General features: G+C 41.6%; 2 protein-coding genes across 7 annotated transcripts; both read right to left on the bottom strand.

The window, feature by feature from the left end:
* Positions 1 to 367: 367 nt before the first annotated feature.
* Positions 368 to 3552, bottom strand: LOC108236564 (5'-3' exonuclease PLD4). Of its 2 annotated transcripts, XM_017417327.3 has the most exons (11): positions 3420 to 3552; positions 3263 to 3336; positions 3010 to 3167; positions 2742 to 2925; positions 2513 to 2633; positions 2302 to 2429; positions 2025 to 2225; positions 1711 to 1850; positions 1459 to 1624; positions 1276 to 1372; positions 368 to 1183 (listed from the first exon to the last, which is right to left on the bottom strand). In XM_017417327.3, exons 2-11 carry the CDS (start codon positions 3311 to 3313, stop codon positions 981 to 983), a joined length of 1449 nt encoding a protein of 482 aa, XP_017272816.1. In that variant the 5' UTR covers positions 3314 to 3336; positions 3420 to 3552; the 3' UTR covers positions 368 to 980. The 2 variants fall into 2 exon arrangements, with proteins under 2 accessions (XP_017272816.1, XP_017272808.1); XM_017417319.3 differs by lacking the exon at positions 3420 to 3552 and having other exon boundaries at positions 3263 to 3412.
* Positions 3553 to 3620: 68 nt separating this feature from the next.
* Positions 3621 to 21594, bottom strand: cep170b (centrosomal protein 170B). 5 transcript variants are annotated; one of them, XM_025005528.2, is made up of 19 exons: positions 21383 to 21594; positions 19748 to 19885; positions 18158 to 18247; positions 17352 to 17430; positions 16750 to 16808; positions 15970 to 16117; positions 13426 to 13554; positions 12317 to 12814; positions 11310 to 12232; positions 10957 to 11109; positions 10410 to 10548; positions 8690 to 10297; positions 7805 to 8051; positions 7055 to 7166; positions 6221 to 6331; positions 6055 to 6143; positions 5604 to 5697; positions 5467 to 5518; positions 3621 to 5383 (listed from the first exon to the last, which is right to left on the bottom strand). In XM_025005528.2, exons 2-19 carry the CDS (start codon positions 19850 to 19852, stop codon positions 5193 to 5195), a joined length of 4827 nt encoding a protein of 1608 aa, XP_024861296.1. In that variant the 5' UTR covers positions 19853 to 19885; positions 21383 to 21594; the 3' UTR covers positions 3621 to 5192. The 5 variants fall into 5 exon arrangements, with proteins under 5 accessions (XP_024861296.1, XP_024861301.1, XP_024861305.1 ...); XM_025005533.2 differs by having other exon boundaries at positions 6221 to 6328; XM_025005537.2 differs by having other exon boundaries at positions 7805 to 7946.

Below are 21594 nucleotides of genomic sequence, written 5' to 3'. Positions count from 1 at the left end.
CATTGAGCATTAGGTAGGGCAGTTCCTACTTGTTTATTCCTATGCAATCTAAACAATCTTTGTCAAGTGATTTACACCCGCATATTTGAATAAAACCAACCTTAATTCCAAAATTTGCTTCATTTCTTTTTCGTCTCCAAAAATGTAATGTGACATATCAGCAGGCAGAATATTTTCAGCAAGATTATCATTTTAAGATTATATTGTCAATTTCTTTCATTTCTATTTTATTTCATGTCTTGTCATGAATTTAGCTCATACACAGTTTGCCAATGGCGCTACGGAATAAGCCATAATCATTAGACTGATGAATATTAATAGAATAACATACTGTTAATGTTTAATGTTCAACCTTGAAGAATTAAGCAGAGGTTTTATTTTGTTTTTATTTAGAAAAAAAGCAACTTTTAAAGAGAATGTAATACATAAAGATATTTTGAAATGTGGAAAAAATTAAAAAGCAATTTCTATTCCTAGGATTTCTGCTTAAATGCTGTGCTAAAATACAACAAACACTAACAGTCGTGTTGTCTGAAATAAGCTCGTTGATGTGTTTTTCCTCTAACATCTGTCTCATCTAATGAAAGCACCAGGATGAAATCCTGACATTAGTGTCTGAATTATAAGAGTTATTACTGTGCTGCAACGAGAGCTCAGTCTCACAGTGACGCTGCATCTGAGCTGTAAAAGCAAGTGATCATCTCAGGACTCAAATGTTTTCTCTAAAAAAATCGTACAAATTATTTAGACAGCACATTAAACAGTATATTTACACCGAGTTAATAATGAAAAACCATTATGTCTTGACAAACGTTGCTAAAACAGAAAATCTTTGTGATTTGAAATGTATAAATCTTACATCTAACGCATAAAAATGCACAAACTGCTAGTTCTGGCAAGAAGTTATGTAAAAACATGCACTGTATCACAGCTGTGATGATCAAATACATTACATAAAAACACTTTCACAGGAGCTTTAGTCATCTTAAGAGCGCACAGTCTGGGTTGGGTCGACATTGGTTCAGGTGCACGGCGTACTCTGAGTGCCAGTCTCTGTTAAACGTTTCCTTCAGCTGGCTCCACAGGGTCTTGGTGCTCCTCGCAGACTGAGAAGTGGGCTTTGAAACCACCAGACCCACTCCAGCTGTGGTCAGAAAGTAGTCTCCTGCCCAGTTGGACGTACCTGGGTTGCAAAACAGCGTGATGTGGTCAGTGATTAACTCAGCTTAAGTTATAAACTCAGTATGAGCAATAAAGTCACTTCAAATAACTCACCAATGTATGCAGTTTTATCAGTCACCATGTATTTATTATGATTGATTCTGGTAAATGGAATGTCAGACTGATTCCCCACTGGGATAATGTACAGTTTCTACAATAAAAAAGGATGGGATGACTTGTAAGAAAGCTTCATTAAACAGATATTAGACAGATGGGGGTTTCCATGTGATGCCTTACTATTTGGATGCTGATATGATGTTCAGGGTTATTCATTGAGGCCAGAGATTGAAGAAAAGGCAGCATGGCTGGGTTTGAGCTGCGCCCACAGCTGATCAGCATCCTGATCTTGACCTTCCTTTCAAACGCAGCCGTCCTGACAGCATCGTCTATGACAGCCCAGTATCTGTAAGGACACCAGAGTGAGGACATCAAATAGAACAGTAGTAACAGTAATAAAACAAACAGTAGCTTTTATATTTTTAGGCTCACTTGGGAGGCTTTTCGTAGAATATGGCGGGAAAATACTCCATGACGGCAACGTCTACAAACTTCTCAGCCTCTGAGATGGAGGAGAGGATCGCCTCCAGGTCCTGAGTCCTCGACCGAGGACAGAACGATGGTGGAGAACCCTGAGATGGAACATATGACAAAAATAAAAAGTACATTTGATTCCGTTTTGTGGTTAAGGTGACTAAAATCGAAACACTTTCACTTCAGGATCAGAAATTCTCAGCAACAAGAACCGTTTGTTCATAGAAATAAAAATCCCCTGTGATAAAAGAAGTGAAAGCTGGGCCACTTACAGAAATGTAAAGGCTAGTGGTGGTGTTGTCCTCCTCCACCAGCAGGGGGTGCTGTTTGTTGATGTCAGTGTCATACTCTGCAGGCCAGGGCTGTGGCAGGGAGCTGTTGGAAAGTCCCATCACCCAGTAGGACTTGAAGATCTTATGGAGGTCATTTGCCAGACTGGAGCAGTTGTAGACCACCACTCCCAGTTCCTTCACCTGCAGACAAAAAGGGAACGATGATTCAGTTTCTGAAACAATAACCGGCAATGCCAGAATCATAAAAGGATTTTACTTGTGTCAGAGCTCTCCAGTCCATGTTGGCACTTCCAATGAACACATGCTTCCTGTCAACGATCCAGAACTTGCTGTGGAGGACGCCATTAGTCAGGCGACCAAAGTTCACCTTCCTCACCTGAACTCCTGCAGACAAACCAGCACCAAAACCAGTCAACTACAACCCAAAACATACACGGGTGTGTGAACAGAAAGAGTCATTCCCAAACCTTTTTGCTTTAGGATCTTTAAATCGGTGGAGTTTGTTTTGACTGTAGGAATGCTGCTCACAAGTCGGACGGACACGTTCCTGCTGGGCAGCTCCTCGAGTCTCTTCAGGATCTCTTTTCCCTGCAGAAGACATTACAGTTTCTCAAAGGAAAAAAAAAAAAACAATATACAACAAAGATTTGGCTAAAAATTTTGATCATTTAAACAACATTTAAGCTGATAACTCACTAGGATGTCAGAGGTGGTGTTAACATTGATGTCTTCTCCTGTTAAAGTCCAGTAAAAAGAGGCCACCTCCACTCGCTTTGTTGCAACAGAGATCAGATCTTCCCAGACCTGCTCCAGTGGGATCCCGAATGTCACGTTGTCTTTATATTTTAAATGCACAGGAATGCTCTCCACTAGGGACATACTAGGAGACGGAACATGCAAATGACTGTAACTGTAGTTTTGAATGCAAAGGCCAGGTAATACGAGTGTTTTCAGGGCTTCTTACCTGCACTGGTGAGTGGAGTTGTCCCCTTCTGTGTCCTGAGGAAGAGTCTCATGGTCCTTTGGCGCTGCTGGCCTCTCCAGCACAGCAATGGCAAGAATAACACCCAGGACAGTCAGACAGCCCAAAACCACAGCTAGAGTCACACAGCTGGTCCTCCTCTAACAAATGAAAACAGCTTCATGTGAGGAACAAAAGAAAACACAACCGGACGGAGCAGAGTGATTAGTTCTGGCCGGGTTTAGTGCTGTCCTACCCCTTTGTTTGAAACGTAATTGTCATGAAGGCTGCTGTACATCGAGGTCATCTTCCCCTTTGAAGCACAGCTCGCTTTCAGGATAAAAACAGGAAATGTGTGAGCTTGAGACTTTTCCCCCAACTCGTGAAACATGGCAATAAAAGAATAAACTTACAGATAACAGCCTTTTCTCTGCCTCAGAGTTGTTTCTTCCTCTCTGGCTTGTAGCTGAAACCGAACTGATCTCACTGCTGTTTAATATATCTCAGCACAGTTCCTGTTTTTACTTTCATTTCAGCTTTACAGACTTCTGTTTGCTCAGGAATTGAAAAGTGTGGCACGGCAGTGACAATAAAGCAGGGGGGGGGGCAAAACAGTTTGTTGATCACGTTTATTTGAAGAAAGAAAAATCAAATAATTTACCACACATTAAAAACAAAAAGGAAAACCTACCAGTTGATCACTACCCAATCATGTGAGGGGGGTGTGGGGACAGACGGGGAAACAGAAACTTAATGCATTACAAAAAAGGACACAAGTTTGACACTTTCTGATTGTAAAATAAGCAACTGGAAACCAATTTCCACAGAGGAGCAGCAGCAGCACATTTTGAAGGACAGACTAACATTCAGTTTGTAAACAAACCCTTCGTCTCACACAGCCAGACGGCACTTGGAGGTTTCCTCCCAGCCACACGTACAATCTGTTTGGGGCAAAAAGCCCACTGGTTGAATTTTTATTTCATTTTTTCCCTCTGCTTTAACCTCACCAGAAAAGGTTTATTACAAATCACTCACAGGAGAGGAAAAAGGAAGGGAGAATGTTGAACTACATTAGTGCAAAAGACTGGACTGAGAGGTAACTTGTAGAAACAAAAATAGATAACTTCTGACATTTACTTTTGAACAAACCTTAAAATAGCATTACTTATCTTGTCACGTGACTCAAAGGGACTCGGGGAGTTTTAAACTGACCACATTGTTCTGATAACGTTTGGTGAGTAGATCACGTGATGTAGAGAAAACTTTTACAATGGGTTTTTGTCAGGTCAGTCTGAAAATCAAAGTTTCAATGCCCCGGCTGCTTTTGACACAAGTACACACGTTTCGAAGCAGGAACGCTCAAAAACATCCCAGTTGTGTTTTACAGCCATTTCCTTAAAACGCCAGGTGGCTTAACTGCAGAACGGGCAGTGCTTCCCGTTCAGATTGCACATTCCTGAAGGTTTTCTAACCCCGGCTGGACTAAATAGTGTTTATCTACTGTGTGAAATAACATTCACTGGTCTGGCACAAGAAGATACCAAGTCTCCCACACACAAAAAAAAAAATCCTGTTGTGTCTCTTACAAAAGAAAAAAATAAATAATTTTCATCTGATCTGCAAAAACGTGGCACACAAAGACACTGACATGGAAAAATATATAAAGAAATCCATTGAAATCACTGATGGTACAAGTACACAAACATCTGTAGAATTATTTGCCACTAAACACATTTTTAAAGATTTCCCTGAGACTATTATGCTCAGGTTGTTTCTCAAACTACATAGATGCAGCAAACGCTTCATAAAAATTAAATATATTGGTCATATCAATGGCAAATATTGAAAACAATTTGTAAAAGAGAGAATCAAGTATAACTGTGGCCTGTTAAAGATGAGATTTACTGAAATGTCATGGTACTTCCTTAAATCATCACCTGATACACACGCCACTCATTAGTTGTGCTTTAAAAGTGTTTCCTACTGACTCAAGAACACCACTTTATGAGTGTCCACAGTGTAGTGTGTTTGCTTTAATGCACAAGAGGCTACAGATTTATAAATCAAGTTTTACTTCCCCTTCGGTCTGGTTTCATTTGCTCAGACATCCAACACCTGGTTTCGTGGGGGGGTTGCAGCAGGCGCTCAGCCCTGGCTGTATTCTGTATGTGTGTGTAAGTCAGATCTCAGACTATATATCCCTCCCTGAGGTCGTCTGGAGTCACAGCAGCTCTCCTGACGCTCCCGCTGGGCCTCGGGCCGCCACCACGCTTGGAAACAGAGTGGACCGTCCTCCAGTCTCGAGACAGAGGAGTTCTGGAGGAGGACGTCTTCGTAGCTTCCAGTGTACCGCTGGGTTCCATGACAGCATTAATGACTGAAATAAAGGGGAAAAAAAACAAACTTGATATTCACATTAAAAACTGTAAAGTTAAAAATTTATACTGTTTAATGTCTCACCCTCAAGTTGTATCTGAACACGTCGAAGTTCTTTCAGGATAGATGCAACTTCCTGAAATACAGACACCTGGCTAAGCTCAAACGCATATTGTCACCTGGCAACGACGAGCTTTAAAAACAAACAGAGCATCACTCACCTTGTTGGAAGACTTGCCAGCAGCAACATCACTGTCAGACTTAATCTTGGCCTCAGTTTCTTCCCAGATATCCATCCTGTCCTGGAACAGCAGCCTGCATAATGCCAACAGCACTGATTAAAAAAGCTGTTTTAAATATCTCCGTCATGAAGTTTCTGTCTGTATTTGTGTTCCCAAAATATTATAGATGCAACTTGGACCCTCTGATCTCTTGTTAGAATAAAAATAATGCAAAAAAAAGAGAAAGGCTCAAAGAAAACTGCATCTAATCTACACAAAAGATAAAATATATTTAATCTGAGTCAGATTGTCTGTGAGAAGACTTACTGAGTTATTGGTCTTCAATAAGATTAGATGCTCAGTGGAATCTGATTATCGGATAAGATTAATAAGCTTCGAAGCCAGAATAAACATGGGGCTGCATCTCTGATTTAGTTTGTTTGAATCTTACTTCATCTTGTCAACAAGTTGCTCTGTGTTTCCTCTGATGGCCGCTGCGACCTGATACACAGGACTCAGCATCAAACTGTCCGCAACGACCTGCAGGAGAGGAAAAGTTACCCTCTGAAAGAGAGAGAGCATGTAAAGAAGAAGCAAAACAGCTCACTGCTTCAAACCTCGTCTCCGTTTCGAGAAAGATGCCTGAAGTTTTGATCAGATCTCTGCTCAGGCTCCCTTCTTGGTCCAGAACTTGGTTGGACTCTGTTGGGTCCAGACTGGGGAACCTGCTGGAACACAATCAGTCTTTGGAAGGTAGTTTCAGGAGAAAGACCAGCAGACAAAACTCATTTTGCCCATTTAAGAAGCAGCCATCTTATTTAGTAATTTAGACAATTATTTAAGCAATTTTAAAAGTTATATAACTGAACCAAACATTTAGAGCAAAATAAAAAATCTTATTCACCTGGGTTTATGCTTCAAAACTCCAAGACTGCACATAAAAACTGCCCTCAAACCCAATTAATGCTTTTAAATTCATCCAAACATTGTTTTTTACAACTTGTAGTAATAATAATGAACTCATCAAGCGTACATATAATAAGTATATAAAAAACTTGAAAGTATTACCCATAAAAATATAAAGAAAGATTAAAAATGCCCAAATTTTAAAAGTTGAATTTGTAATTCTGCAGTAAACTTATTTATGAAAGAAATTGAGAACATTTGGATTCTCCAACATGCAATAAGAGTTAAGAAAGCATTAATATGCATTTGTTTTTTGTATTTCTATAAATTTGGCTTTTTTATTTTCCCTGCTGAAAATCACAGCTGATTATGTTGATATTATAAATTAGATTAATCTTACTGAATATTTTCTTTTAGCAATTTGTCAAATCAAAGAAAAACCTGAAGATATGTGAAAAGGCTGCACAAGAATAAAGTCGAACTCTGGCTTCCTCTGGATGTGAACACAGTCCTATTTGCATCTTTTATTTGCATATTTGATATACCTGCTCGGGAGCGCTGTGCTCCACTCCGGGGGTTTGTGGATCACCATCACCTGCTACGTCATGGATTTCTCTGGCTAAAATAGCCAGGTCTTTGGCCAGGTCTTGACTCAGCCTAGCAGAGAGAGAAATACAGGAGCAAGCACAGACATTATGCAAAGAAATGTAGAAAATAAAGAAAAAGCTCATTGCCTCTGGGACATTAAGTCGACCGTATGCCAGTAGGACAGATAAGATGTACCAAAGCCTGTTATCAGTTACAGCTGCAAAGACAGAGACACTGAAATATGCAACACAAACACACATAAGGCAAGTGTCCAGACATTAAAGAGGAGAACGGGCTTTTGAGTTTATATTAATTATTGTTTACTCTTGATTTTTTCCTTACAAGTCCCAGTTTAATTTTCTTGCATCTGACCGGCGAGGAACAATTTCTATCATAATAATAATAATAATAATATTGATCATAAAAGATCAATATTATTATTTTATATTGATGCTTTTTAACAGGACAGCCCAAACAGACGAAAAATAAGATGTAATCACAAAAGCAACATGACACTTATTTTTTGCAAGTGAGTGCTATCATCTGAAGTCATCCGCCTGCTGAAGATGTGCATCCAAATTATGCTCTTAGTTACTGTAGGTTCAAACATACTGCTAATAGGTAATTGCACTTATATGTATGATAACATCATTTCTAGCAACAAAGGATGACTGTAAAAGATTTGAACTTATTGTGGCATTTCTTACCGTGCAATCTCAGCGCTGTGTGCAGACCAGCTGTGGAAGGCCTCTCCCTCGTGGTTCTCCTCTTCAGAATCTCTGCTGCTCGGTTTCGGATGACGGGCGACCACCGGCTGGGGTCGAGGCTGACTGCGAGGGCTATGAGAAGCTGAGGAAGGTTGGGAGCGTTTGTGTTTAAGACTGGTCCAATTTGAGTCGTACTCTTCATCTGAGGTAGAGGTATAGTCAGAGCCTTTCTGTCGCCTCCTAGAGCCTTGCCGTTGTGAATTGGTCGGAAAACGAGGATAGAAAGGTCGGAAAAACAAGAGAGAAAAGAAGGTGCAATGAAAGGATACCTCCAAGAAAAAAACAAAACACCACCAAGTACTTCAAAGATGAATTACCCAGAGCAAGAAACAGAAAAGCTGTGGATGTGCTCATTGCCACACCTCTAACTTATCCTCCGTTCTCATCAGGTTAAAAATAACATCCACAATTCAGTATGTGCAGGATATGAACCAGTTGGTGGAAACACTGACGGTCCCAAGAAATATTTGGTTAATTTTAGGTTAGAACCAGCATGTGAATCTCTAACATGACAGCATACCCTCAAAATAAAAATAAAAATCTTAATATGTACATTGTGTAGATAAGAGAAACAAATATATTTGTGAAGATTTTAAAGTAAAGTTAGTGATCCAGATGTTAGTGAAATCCCACCATGAACCCAGCCTTGGATTGTTAAAAATAATAATATTAAAAAATAATCCAGAAGACCAAAACAGTGGCATCACTCACGGAAACTGTGACCTCAAACTAACTCACCACTCTGACAATTTTGTCCTGCTTCTAATCCAGGTATAAAATAATTCATGTTTTACAATGTTGGTTATTTGTTCATGTTATACTCACTTGCTGTGCTGCTGGCATATTTGGCACTGGTTGAGCGTGAACGGGTTACAGGGTTTTTGCTGAGCGCTGCTTTTTGAGGCCTTTCCCCAGGCTTTACTCCAACGGAGGCCCTTTGATTGGAGCTGCCGCTCGAATCTGTGCTGCGGTTGAAAACTCCTGTGACCCTGTTTGCCCACTGGGAGGTAGAAGACGTCTCTGTATCACTGTGTGTATTGAATGAACCTGTCCGCCTACGAGGCATGGCCAGCATATCCAGTCTGGAGAGTTTCTTGGCCTCCTGGGGCTGCTTCCCAGGAGCGTTGTTTGCTTCTTGGGACAACTTGTCAGTTTCGGTCCCCTCGTTGTCTGAGGCCTCTCCCAGACGAGCCCGGCGGAGCATCGAAGCCCTGGTGGGTCTTGGGGCTGACAAGCTGCTGGTACGATTCAAGAGCTGAAACACTTTGGATGTCTTGCCATCGTCCTTCTGAAGAGGCACAGTGTACTTTCTTTGCGTTTGGTTGTTGCTGCTTTCCTGATCAGAATAAGGTAAGCTCTGAGGGTCGTCGCTCAGGTCTGTAGAGCCGGACTTCCCAATGCTACGTCTCAGTCCAACTGTTTTCTTGACAGGCTCAGTCTTGTTGCTGCTGTTTAATCCATAAGAATGAGGCTTTTCAGACTGATTTGAGTCTTGACTAGCTACGTTAGTAAAAAACTTGTCACTGTGCAGGCCACCAGCAGCTGGCTGTGTCATCAGTGAGTTTGGCTTGGTCTTACTGCTCTGTTGGCTGACTGTGCTGGAGGTGTCCACATCAGAGTCCCCGGAAAGCGAGTCCACGATGGGCGATGGAGTGGCCCCCGACTGTCCTGCTTGGAGTTTGGCCTCCAAAGCAGCCAGAACATCCTCAGTCTGTCTGAGGTAAGAACGAGTGTCCTGACTGCCGCCCCCCAGGAATAATCCAGGTTCTGGATCTCTCTCAACAGGAAGACTGGAGATGTTAGGCAGTCCGGCATTGCTAGGCCTGTCCTTGGTGAAGCTCTCCTGTCTGATTATTGACGGTGCTGCAGCTTCTTTACTCTCTGGACTCTGTGTCCTGTGGTCCAGTATGGGCAGTGATGCAGTGGATCTGACTGTCTCAGAGTCCTGAATGTCTTTTTGTTTGGTTAGAGTAGCTGTAGAAAAAGTTCTGTTAACATGTTTACTTTCAGACTTGGGAGAGCTCTCCGTTAAGCCTCCACGGAGTGGTTTGGACTCGTCCTCTGGCCCGATGTAGAAAGCTGTAGACTTGCCAGCGAGTCTAAGCTTCTCTTCTGCACCAGTTAGCAGTCTCCCGCTGAGCTCTACGCTAGATCCATCATCTGATTTGCTGGCATCACTCAGGCTGTCAGGCTCTACATCATCCTGCACATTTAACCTATGTACATCATCTTGAGACCTGGGGTCTGCTGAGCTACGGTTCTCCACATCAAATGTTGAATTGGGGTTATAATGAACATGAATACTGGGAGTTGGAAGGTGACTCCTCTCCTCCTGGGGGACATGCGCCAGGATGTGTCGAGCCCTTGAGTCATCAGCATCCGAGCTGTTTTGGTGCTGGCTGCGTGCGGTCTTATGGATGATGGTACCTCGTGCTGAAGTAAACAGTTTTAATGCATATTAACCACACATACTGAATATCATTCATATTCATCAGAGTGTCTCATTATCATTTCAAATAGACCAATATCTCGTCAGGTGGCTTACCCCCTCCTGACAGTTCCATCTGTGAAGGGACGTCAAAGAGGCCAGACGAAGGCCCAGATTCTGTGTAACTGTCTGCCAAGCTGGCCCAGCAAGACATCCACTTAGGAGCCCCCTGAACCCCAGCAGCTGCTGGATGAACCTGTGTGAGAAAATATACAACTATTCATCATCTTTAAAAAAAATTAAAAAAGAGAAAAAAAGGGGAAAAAAAGCATTTAGGAAGCAGCAAACTTGATAAACACAGTTCCACAGTCTGGATAACAGATGACAGATCAGTCTGTTAGTATGTAGTATGACTGCAAACAAATTTAGTTCTTAAAATTTGGTTAATTTGAAAGCCCAAACAATAAAAAACACCCAACCCAGACACTGTGAGGGAAGATGAGCCAAATTTAAAAAAGAGACACCAAAAAAGTAAGTAAATATCAAGAAGCCAAACCAACACAGCATTACATGCCGGCTTTAAAAATATCCATTAAATTAGAGTTAAAGTTAAAATGTTTTTCCATTTACCAATCCCACCCTGAGCAGAGGAGGTTACCTTTACCTGACTATGTCCCTGCTCTGGGGCTGGAATCACCTCCCCACAGCTACTCTGCCTATCCTCCTCCCTGCCCTGATCAATAACAGGCCTAAATGTCAATGATGTTTCTGTGTCACTCTGGTTCATTGGTTCTGGACTCTCAACAACACCAAACACCTGTCAGGAAAAAGGGTATTGCAAGTTTTTAAGTGTATGAATGACGAAGATGGAACAGCCTAGAAGCACTCTGGGCAGGACAGCAGTGGAAGCTGGCGAATAACAAAGATATAGGCTATGGGTTTGATGCAACATGCTGTGATTTTTAGTCATAAGCAACTATTCTACTGAATTAATATAAATTAGATGGAGCGTCTTGCCTGGTCAATCTTGCTTCGTGCCTCTTCCACCTCTTTATCTTGAACATCTGCTTCAATGGTGTAGGTTCCTGTATCACTCAGATTGTCCTCCTCTTCGTTTCTGGGACTTCTGACTTCCACATTATGAGTGGGCATGGTGGGGGTCTTCAGAGGAACAGGCTGGTTAACTGGGGAAGAGGTCTGATGCTGGTGATGGAAATCAGGTGGAGGAGGGCTTGTGGAGGTCTGATCAGACTGGAAAACTGCATCAGCCCTCCTCTGAGCAGCTTTAGGGGAACTGGAAGCAATTTTCTCCCAGCTGGAAGACGAGTTCTTCTGTTTGAGGAATTCGGCGGTAAATTCTTTTGCGAGTTTGGATTTCCGACCGACACTGCTAAAGGGTCTTACAGATGCAGATGAAGAGGAGCGGGAGGAAAAGCCGGTGCTGATTCGGTCTTCTGTCTTTTCCCTTCGTAGCGAGCCAGCTCTTTGAAACCCTGTTAAAGCAGAGTCCTTTAGAGGAATAGTGAATCGCTGCGTTGGGGGAGTGGTGGAGGACGATGCAGGGGGGACGTGTCGTTCTACATGTCCCACCATGTCCCTCATATTAGGGCTTGAACTCTTGCTTGACTTCTCCTGCTGGTGCCGAAGCCTTGCAGCCTCAGGTGAGGCGGTGGGATTTGTGAAGGACTGGGATCGCTTCTTTCGTAAGTTATCATCAAAAATTTCAATCACAAAGGTTTGTTGAAGCTCGGACTTGCCATGACTGGAAAGGGATGGTGATTCTGTTGGAGAGTGAGACAAGAGTTCCTCCAAATCTGGAGAAGTCCTTGAAGTTTTTGGAGAAGCATGCACTACATCCAGAGGTTCTGATTGGAGGAAGTCATCTCCGTTAACCGCAGGATGTCCTGAATCACTGTAAGAACCATTCTCACAGCGGTTTGCTGATGAAAGAAACCCAAAAAACAGTATTACACCATTTCAACTTAGAGTAAGGTTCCTAAACTTTAACTGTTTAAGAGACTTACCATTTGTTATTTTCAAATCTGAGGAGAGGCTATTTGTGCTATGCAAGTTTTCACCCTGGGACCTTCTCCTCATCGTCATACTTGCGTTGCTTTGGACCAACCAATCAGCTACTTTGCTTTGTGATGACATCACCTCCGTAGGTGTGGTAGCAACCTCTGTGGAAGGCTGCTTGCGCGACTGGCGGAAAGCAAACTTGGTCACGTGGTCTTTGATCTTCATTTTACCTGGGGTGCATTCATCAAATTCGATGGTGAAGGAGGCGTGGCTTTGGACCACAGGTGGTGTTGGGGATGGGGGGATGATCTGAGTGGGCTCTGAGGTATCCTTTGTTGGAACCTCTTCAACCTGCGACTCCTGTTTCTTGGTAGGTCGCTGCTGGAACTCCTTCGTTGGGATCTCAAAGTAGCTGGGCTCTTTTCGGTAGGAGAACAAAGACTTGGCCTGACTGTCAGACTGAGACCGGCTCACCTCATATCTGGATGCATCTTTAGCAGACTCTGAAAACAGAACCGTAAATACAAATAGACAGCTTCTGTTAAGATCCAATATAATGCACTCACTGCACTAATGTAGAAAAATATGCCTTAATTAGAGCCCGGTAACTCGAACATGCAGGTGCTGTGTTAGTGTTAAACATTATACCATAAAGAACATGAAGGATCCAGCTGTTAAGCTGAGAAAACAAACCAACCCGTTGGCCTTCAGTTGCCAGCTGGATGTGGCCAAATATCACTTTAGAAGCTCAGACTCCACAGCAGGGTAGCTAAGCGCTAATAATCTGTTTCCGTCTGGGCAACACGAAGGGAACAATGACCCTTCCTCCCCCCTTCGGCAGCTTAAAGGGTCATAATCCATCACGAGGCAGACAGGCACTGCCCAGTGGCCTGGCAAACATTTCACAACTGGCAGTCAGAGACCTGCCCAAGGCTTAAAACCATCCATCTCCCAGTGACCACCAGATAACAGGGCCATAAAAGCCTGTCATTACAAATTAGGATCTAACTCACAGACTTCAGAATATTCATACACCTACATTAGAAATCTTGTTTGATAAATATAAAAACAAAGAAGTTCAGTAATTACAAATATATTAGATATATTCTCTGACCTGGAGTCTCCTGCTCTGGCATTTTTCCACCTCTGTTCTGCTTTGCGTTGGCTTGGTCCTCGTCCTCTCCCCACCATGATGGTTGGCCATACAAAGGAGTAGGCCTGGACATGGGAAAATCTGTGGGACCTCACAGACAAACACGCAATAATAAATACACATAATATATTCAAGCAGAGGGAGGAAAGCTAAAAGTGTTCAAATCTATTTATCTATCATAATTACAATAAGAATATTATTAAGATTTTTCATATAAAAAACTATAGTGTTTTCTGGACACAACTAACAAGTGCACCATACTGAAGCTAGGAGAATAATGTTTCACTTCCTGCAGTTATCCTACACTTTTTTATAACAAACAGAGAAGTTGGGGTCAAAACTATTGTATAAGCCGTTTCAAACCATTAAAACATAATCCTCCTTGTGAAAAGACAACTTCCTCCTGATCCTAAAAGAAAAACCATGTAAGATGTAAGATATAAAGTGAGTATTCTTGTAGACGCTGACACTATATGCTCTCTCTGCTGCAGCCAGAAGAGTAAAGACTTATCCTGCTTTGGTATTTAGTCAGACTTGTCAAGTATCCTGGCATGCTAGTACACACATGCTAGCAAGCCTATAATGAACTAATCAGATAATCCAGGAGCCACTTTTTGTCCTGATAGATGAGACAAACAAGCTCTTTAGAGTTTAATGTGGCTTCACAAACCCCAAGCATCAGCAACAATTTAGCACTGTTGCCTTGGACACGCACAACAAAACACAAACAGAGTGGCAGAAGAAGCAGAGGGGCATGTTAACAATTCCTTTCCACTTACTCAATCCTCTACTTTTAGCTAAAACAAAAACAAAAATCCACAAGTGAGCACATAATAACATGCCCTGTGACGGCATGAATATTAATAAACCAAAAGAATACACAAAAAGAGGGTAAAATGATAAAAAAAATATTATTTTAATACATAAATAAAAAAACAAAGTCAAAATATTTTCTTTCTGTGTGTCTCTGTAGAAGTTTTAATGAGCAATTACTTTTAAAAAAGCACACATTAAGAACTAGGAAATTTTGCAGTGTAAATGTGCTGCATTAGGACAAGCTGAGTGATCAATTTTATGATCCTTTTCCCAACACTGAATGGCCCCAAGCCCCGATGAGGTAAAGTAGGCCTGACTGACTCAGACACTGTGCAGCTGAAGAGTCTACACTGCAGACAGCTGGAGGGTTGGATTCACTCCACATCCTGTACAACTGCAAGAGGAAAGAAGGGCAAGCACAAAAAATATGCAATAGCTTTTCCAGCGTTTAAAAAGGAAGCAGCTGCATAAAGTTTTGAGGAATTAAACAGTAACTTAAGCATAAGAAAAGCTGTTTAACACATTTGATCCATGGTAAGTGAAGAAAATCAAGATATCTGCTGAAGAAAACATGTTTGCATAAAGTCAATGGAGATGTGTCTCACGATGAAGAGGCTTAAAGAAAAACAAAAACAGATTTTGTTGATAGACGCACCGTTCCTCAACACCCAACACTTATTGGAGGTTGCTGGTGTAACCCTAGCTTTATTTTCTCAGGCACGCAGTGAAACACCATCCTTATCTTGTTGTGTCACTACACTGAGCTAGACAGTGAAGGTTAGTTTAGTTATCTCTTTGGTGAACTGCAGTGCAGTGTGCAGCGTGTGGCTGCTGTGACTGTAACTACACAAAAGATCAGTAAACACGGCTTGGGCGAAATTGTTCAAACAGTTTGCAATGACTGGTTTTGTCAGGTCACTACTCCAAAATACGCTGCAGTTCAGTGAAGGCATGCAGAGGAGCACGGGGCTACAGCTGGAAATGTCCTATTTTAAGCACTGCTTGTAGTTTTCCCACTAAACTCAAAGGGCCAATTATGGAGCAGAAAGCACTGAGCTGCTAAATCAACAACAGATGCAGTAGTTTGGTCAGTGTGAATGAGTTTCATTCACAAAGTGCTTCCACTGAACTGACAGCTTGCTGACGGTTCCACTGCTGCCTGCACTGTAAAAACCTGATTAACTCAGTACATCCAGGAGCAAACAGCATGAGAGAGACTGCAAATATGAGTGGGCAAAACCTGCAATTCGTCTACAAGAAGGAACCTCCATGATACTTGGCAGCACCCCACCTCTTGTCAGCAGTCAGGCATGTCTGACAGAGATAAGGCTGCTTGTCCTAAACTCCTCACCCTTTTAGCCCTTACTCATGTATGCTCATCCTGCCAACCCAGGATGTCAAGATCAATTTCTTTACTGACACCACAGGATTGTCACTTGAGCCTCTCTATTCACGAGCCATCCTAATCTCACACCAGGGAAGCTCTTAATAAAAGAAGCCGTAGTTGTTCTATCCGGGGATCTGTGGCTAAAGTCGTGCAGCACACGGAAATCCTCAAAGACTTCCCCTTCCTTGTGCGTGAACAGGATATTCAAATCCACTCTGGTTAGAACAATTCCCATCAAGCAGAAAGACAATTAAAGCAGCTGCTCTCCTGCTGTGTAGTCGTTTGTGGACAGGGTCATTCACCTGTGACTGACTGGGCCTTTCGCTCATCCTTGTCCTGCAGCTTCATATTAGAAATCGCATCATTGCTCCTCTGGAGCTGCTGTTTTTCCCTCGACTTGGCTTCCAGGGATTTTAGACCGAGCTGCAGCTGGCTGGTGTACTTCTCGTGCTGCGAAGGGAGACAAGAGGGAAGCAGGATGTGAAAAACCTCCCACCAACAATCAGCACCGATGCAACTGTTCTCAAACAAAGAAGGAAGGGGCTTCTTCAGTTAAAACCTTTGTCCTTCACCTTTTTAATGAAGAACAGTTTAATGGATGACAGAGCAGGACGTACACAAAAATTTTAAAATTTTAATTTTTTAATTATTTTGTTTCTTTTAAAAAGGACAGAGCTGATCGACTACAGTCAGCACACAATTACATAAATGGCAAAAACATAAAAGCTGAACTTTGTTTAGTCTATTAACCACACGGCTAATTATCCAGCAGCTATTTTTAATAAAAACACTTTGAAGAGTTTTGTTGTTCGTTTCAGCCTGATTATTCCTCGTAAATCTACAGCCCATGTGCTTCCTGAGTGTCAAACAAAGAAATAATAATATTAAGAAACGACCTGATAAAAACCCCCTTGTAACTTTTTTAAATCATGATGACTAAATAATAGATTTTCAGAAGAACTCTCCCCATAACGCTTCAAAATAAATAAAATAATTAGCTTTAGCTTAGGGATGAACGCTGATCATTTTGCCAGATGACTCAGGGGGGGAAAAAAAAGGTACAGGATGTGAGAAGAACTTACTTTTAGGGCTTCCTCCGGGACTTTGTGTTGACTCTTCTCCAGGATATAAACATGTGCATGTACGGAAAGAGTTAAAGTACTCAAACCTTTAACTGTGTGGCACAATTTATAATTTAGGGACAACTAAAGAATACAGCAAACCTGTTGCCTAAATGTTAATTTAGTATGTTTCCACTGAATTGTCTAGTTTTACCTCTTTAAAACCAGATTAAAGTATCTTTTTTTGTTTTTCTTGGTAAAACTATGCCCTCAGTTCAGTGGACAAACATTTCTAAATGTGTCTTTTCATCCTGTTATCTAAACTGTGTTTCACCATTCATGAGTTTTCGGCTCTGAGGGTCAAAGGGTGCTGGAGCAGCTTTCGTGTTTAACACTTGGTCATAATCTAAAACTCCTGACTGGAAAACCACACAGGATTACTGTGCGGCGAAGGGCAGAGGAGAGGAAAATGTATCGAAATTACACGTGCTGCTAAGCCTCGACCAAAACTGCTGCAACCTTAAGAGCAGAAATTCTGCTTAACAGTGACACCCGGTTATAATTAAATCAATGACAGCACAGTATGGGTTAGTTTGAAAAGAGATTAACAAAAGAAAGGATATCATAACCGAAGCGAATAACGTCTGACAGCTTGAGGGTGATGTACGTCTGGTCCGGGATCCTGAGGTCATTCACAAATGTCTGCAAAACAGCATTAATATGACATTATTTTCCTTCTTAACAAGATAACTGTGTACCAACTCAGAAAAACTGACTACTTCCTTGTGCCATGCACGTTAATACTGGAGGTGCTTCATAATTGGCCCTTTTCCCACTGAAAGTTAATCCACCAGCACACCGAAACTGATGGGATTATATAATGATATTTGATGTTTAGGTAGAAAGAAATGCAACAGTGCTTGTGCAGTTTTCCCCCCTCGTCTCTTACAATTGATAGGAGTGGTTTCAGTGTTTATGTTCAGGTTTACAGGTAAAAACACTGTACAAGAAGCAGATCTTGTCTACACAGATTAATTAAATGACTTGAGTTGCATATCTGCACTGTTCTGCTCTGATTGGTTTTGATACCAGAGCCAAAATTAATGCTCAGTGAGCACAACGAGCAGCGTCTCCCTCTGCACATTTTTGGATTTTTAGTGGGATACCGGTGCAATGAAGTGGCAACAGGGCTGTAAAAGGAGAAGGCCACAGGCTGACATGCAAAGACTGGAAACAAAAAAAGGGGTCCTGGCAACCAGAGAACTCCAGTCTGAGGATTGTCACTGTTCCTCTAACCGTCTCTGGCGAACAGAGACATGCTTTCTGCTCCAGGAATTGTTGAGACGAGAGCCTCCAGGCAGCAGCGTTTTATTTTTCCTCTCGCTGAGACTGAAGCAGGCAGTTTGGTGCTAAAAGAAGACTGACTCACTCCGTTCAAGCTGCCCAGGTCCTTCACCATGTGCTCATCGGTGTTTGGGTCATAGTTGATCACAGCGTGCTGTTTGTCCACACTGCGAGACTGCAAAACAAGAGCAAAGCAGCGGAAATCATTTGCTATAGGTTAGTTTTTGGACGACATGGACCAATTACAGCCTGGTATTTGAAATGCTTCAGAGAAAGTGTCAATTTTTTTTAATGAAAATGGAAATGAAAGTAGAGCATCATATCAAATGTCAAAACTGAGAAAGCTAATGGTTCTTTTATCGTGCTGTACGTGACATGTGATTACAAGGATTTGTGGATTTTGTAAGAAGTCTTGTATAACAAAGTAAAGGGCTGAAAACTCAAACAGCACTGCAATAAAAATTGAAGCTTGCAGGCAATCCAGAGTCAAATATTCTACCAGGTTACACCAATAATTGTTTGTTTTTTTAATTCGTAAAAGTCTGCTTTAAACGTTCAGGTTTTTGAGTGCATACCTGCCACTTAGCAGGGTCAAAATATGCCTCTTTTGTTTACATGAAAAATGATGAACTGATACAGACTGACAGCCTCTTCGCTGCTCATTAGCACCCGGGGCCTCTCTGCCACAGAAATCTCAAACACTGTGACTGACTGACAAAATTCATTAGCCAAATTAAAGCCGGTTCTCCAGTGGACCATTTGTGGGCTTGTCATAAACCCCTGAACATTCCTCTGGAAGTAACTGGGATACTATTATCCATCAAGTGAACTATCACTGCCCACAGTGGTGATTTATCAAATAGTTTACCTCCTTGATTAGTTTAACTGTGGAGGCTCCATCAGGAAGATATCACAGTCTGAGTTTGTTGGCCTTTTCTGTCACTTCGGCCCCATTATCAGAGAACAATAATAAACACAACACGAAGGCAGAAACAAAATGCTGTAGGACCAACCGCTGCTCATGGAGATACAGATCAAACATCAGTTGTCATGGAAAGTACGAACATTTAAAGACAAGGCCCTGAACAGCACCATTTCAAATAACTCAGCTTTTCACGGTAAACAGGATTCTCATGTTTCTAAAAAATGCACTGAGGCAGCCACACACACAAGAAAAGGCACAGATTTGGAACTATTTGGTACAGAAACTGAATGTGCTCCACATCAGTTTCAGTGGAAAGTGTGAAGCATGCACCAATTCAGGCTGGGAGAAGCTGAGGTTTTTCCTAAACGTGACAACGCCTAAATGTGGACAGGAACAACTTCTCAATCTGTGGTTAGCAGGGCATATCTGGGTTTAACACACAAAATAATTGTATAAACAACTGCCTCAGAGGCAACATTCCTCCTTGACTGGTCTAAACACAGAGCGAGAACAAAATGAGATGGAAATTATTATGTAAAGACCACAAAGACTTTGTGTTTGCAGCGGACGGCGCATGAAAAACAACACGGCAGAATGCTTTCGATGCAGGACACCATCTCCAGGTTACACACCCAAAATGCCTCTCCTGATTCATGCAACTATTTAGGAGTAGGCATTCCTTAGACACCTTCCTTTCAGAGATGAAGATCTGTTTACTGTGTAGGCCCGAACTTCACGGCAGCCACTCACCTGCAGCATTAGCTCGCAATCATCCCGGCCGACGAAGATCATCTCCCGGGGCAACCTGTGGCGCGTGCCCGAGCTGCTGACCAGGAACCATGACGTCACGCTCATGTCGGGGCCACGGGTCAGGATCCTCTTAGCATCCTGGAGAAACAGACAGTCGTGATATGTTCAAAATATGCCTCAGGGTCAATTAAAATGAAAGACAATAAACTTTAGTGTAAAGGACTGACGGGATCTAAATAAATAGTGCCTGCACTCTCAATACACAGAACAAATAAACCAACAAGGAATACAATTTTTATAAAAAAAAAAAAAATCTAAAAAAACTATAATGAAATGTTCTGGTCTTTATAAAAGTTTTGTATGTTTAGTTTTGTTAGGTACACTGACAAGCTTTTAGAAGGTTTATGTAAATCAAATTTATTTCAATTGAATGTTAGAAAGTTACAGCATTTTAATATTCAAAATCTGGGGATAATTAACATCCTGAATTCCCATTGAACAATATGACAAGTTGTCATCAGTCACAAAAATTGACATTATTTCTACATATTTTTAGAGATTGCCATGAATTTCCTTGATGAATGTTCAGAATAAATTAGGTCTGTCAGTGGTTATTAATTATATCAGTCAGTTCATGTTTGTTAAATAACTAGAAATAAAGTTTGTTACTGCTTTAAATTATCCATTACAGCATGTTGGTGGTGAAAAAGCTATATGTGGAGAATCAAACTGGTTCGTTTTTGTTGAAAACAGAAACTCACAGTCTGTTAGTTTGTTGAAAAAGACTTGCACTTTCAGAAAAAAAAATTAACCAGCTTTTGTTGGAGCAAAAGTTCAAACTTGTGTCATGTTAATCACTCACACAGAAAGTAAACAACGAGATGACAAATGAATTTCTGGGCACTTTTCTTCTTTATGATCAGTGCAGACTGACATTTTCCCAACTTACTAGCCAAGAAAAAATATATATATTTTAAGGATTAGGAACCTGTCAGATAGGAAAATAGAAAATTTAGTGGTTGGAACCAGGATTGCAGCTGAGTCAGCACAGATAGTATCACATCTAGATGTTTCATGTGCTTTAAAAAGTTTGTTTTTGTTTGTTTGGAACAGCAGAACCAACATAGGCTGGTATTATTTTATTATTTTGGGGGTGCTGAAGCACTCAAAACACAGCTTACATTTGAGGTAATGTTTCATTTTGTGTATGTTTTGGTCACTAAAGGTGCAAAACCTGTGGTTTATATTGTGTATACACACAGAATATAGGAGTATGTTTCAAGGTAGCTTGACCAAATGTTATTAAAGAGTTAATGTCCACACAGACAGAAGGAAAGCTGGGAAACTTGTTGCAAACAGGCGCCTGTGTGAGTCAATGAATGTCAGCCACCAACCTAAACTTCCAGTGGAGATTTCACTTCCTGTTACATTAGTAAGCTAAATAATACGGCCAAAATTACAAGCCAGACTTCACACTTTAAGACTTAAACCTACATAGTTTATCGTTAAAAGCTACACAGCTGTTGTTTTTAATGTGACTAATGCATGTTGTTGACATTGTGCTCGTTTAGCTGGTGAGCCTTAAAAACCGTAACAAGCTTTTCTAATAATTAGTTCCCAACAGGAGACACTTACCTTCAGCGCCTTCTCTGTTTTACGCCTTAGTGAAGCCAGTGTTTAGCGTCCAAATATTAGGAAACTTCGACGACACACAAAAAAGCAACAGGTGACACCGGCCAGGTAAATGTCTAAAACACTCCCTCTTCCTCGGAAGTGACAACCGGACGAAACTCTCCTCCAAAACGCCTCTTCTCCCTGTCCGACAGGGTGACGTCACTGACGTAAAT

This window comes from Kryptolebias marmoratus, linkage group LG10, assembly GCF_001649575.2.
Source record: "Kryptolebias marmoratus isolate JLee-2015 linkage group LG10, ASM164957v2, whole genome shotgun sequence".
In the NCBI taxonomy this organism is placed as follows: Eukaryota; Metazoa; Chordata; class Actinopteri; order Cyprinodontiformes; family Rivulidae; genus Kryptolebias; species Kryptolebias marmoratus.
Note: the sequence above shows the minus strand (reverse complement) of the source record. Positions and strands in the feature narration are given on the sequence as shown.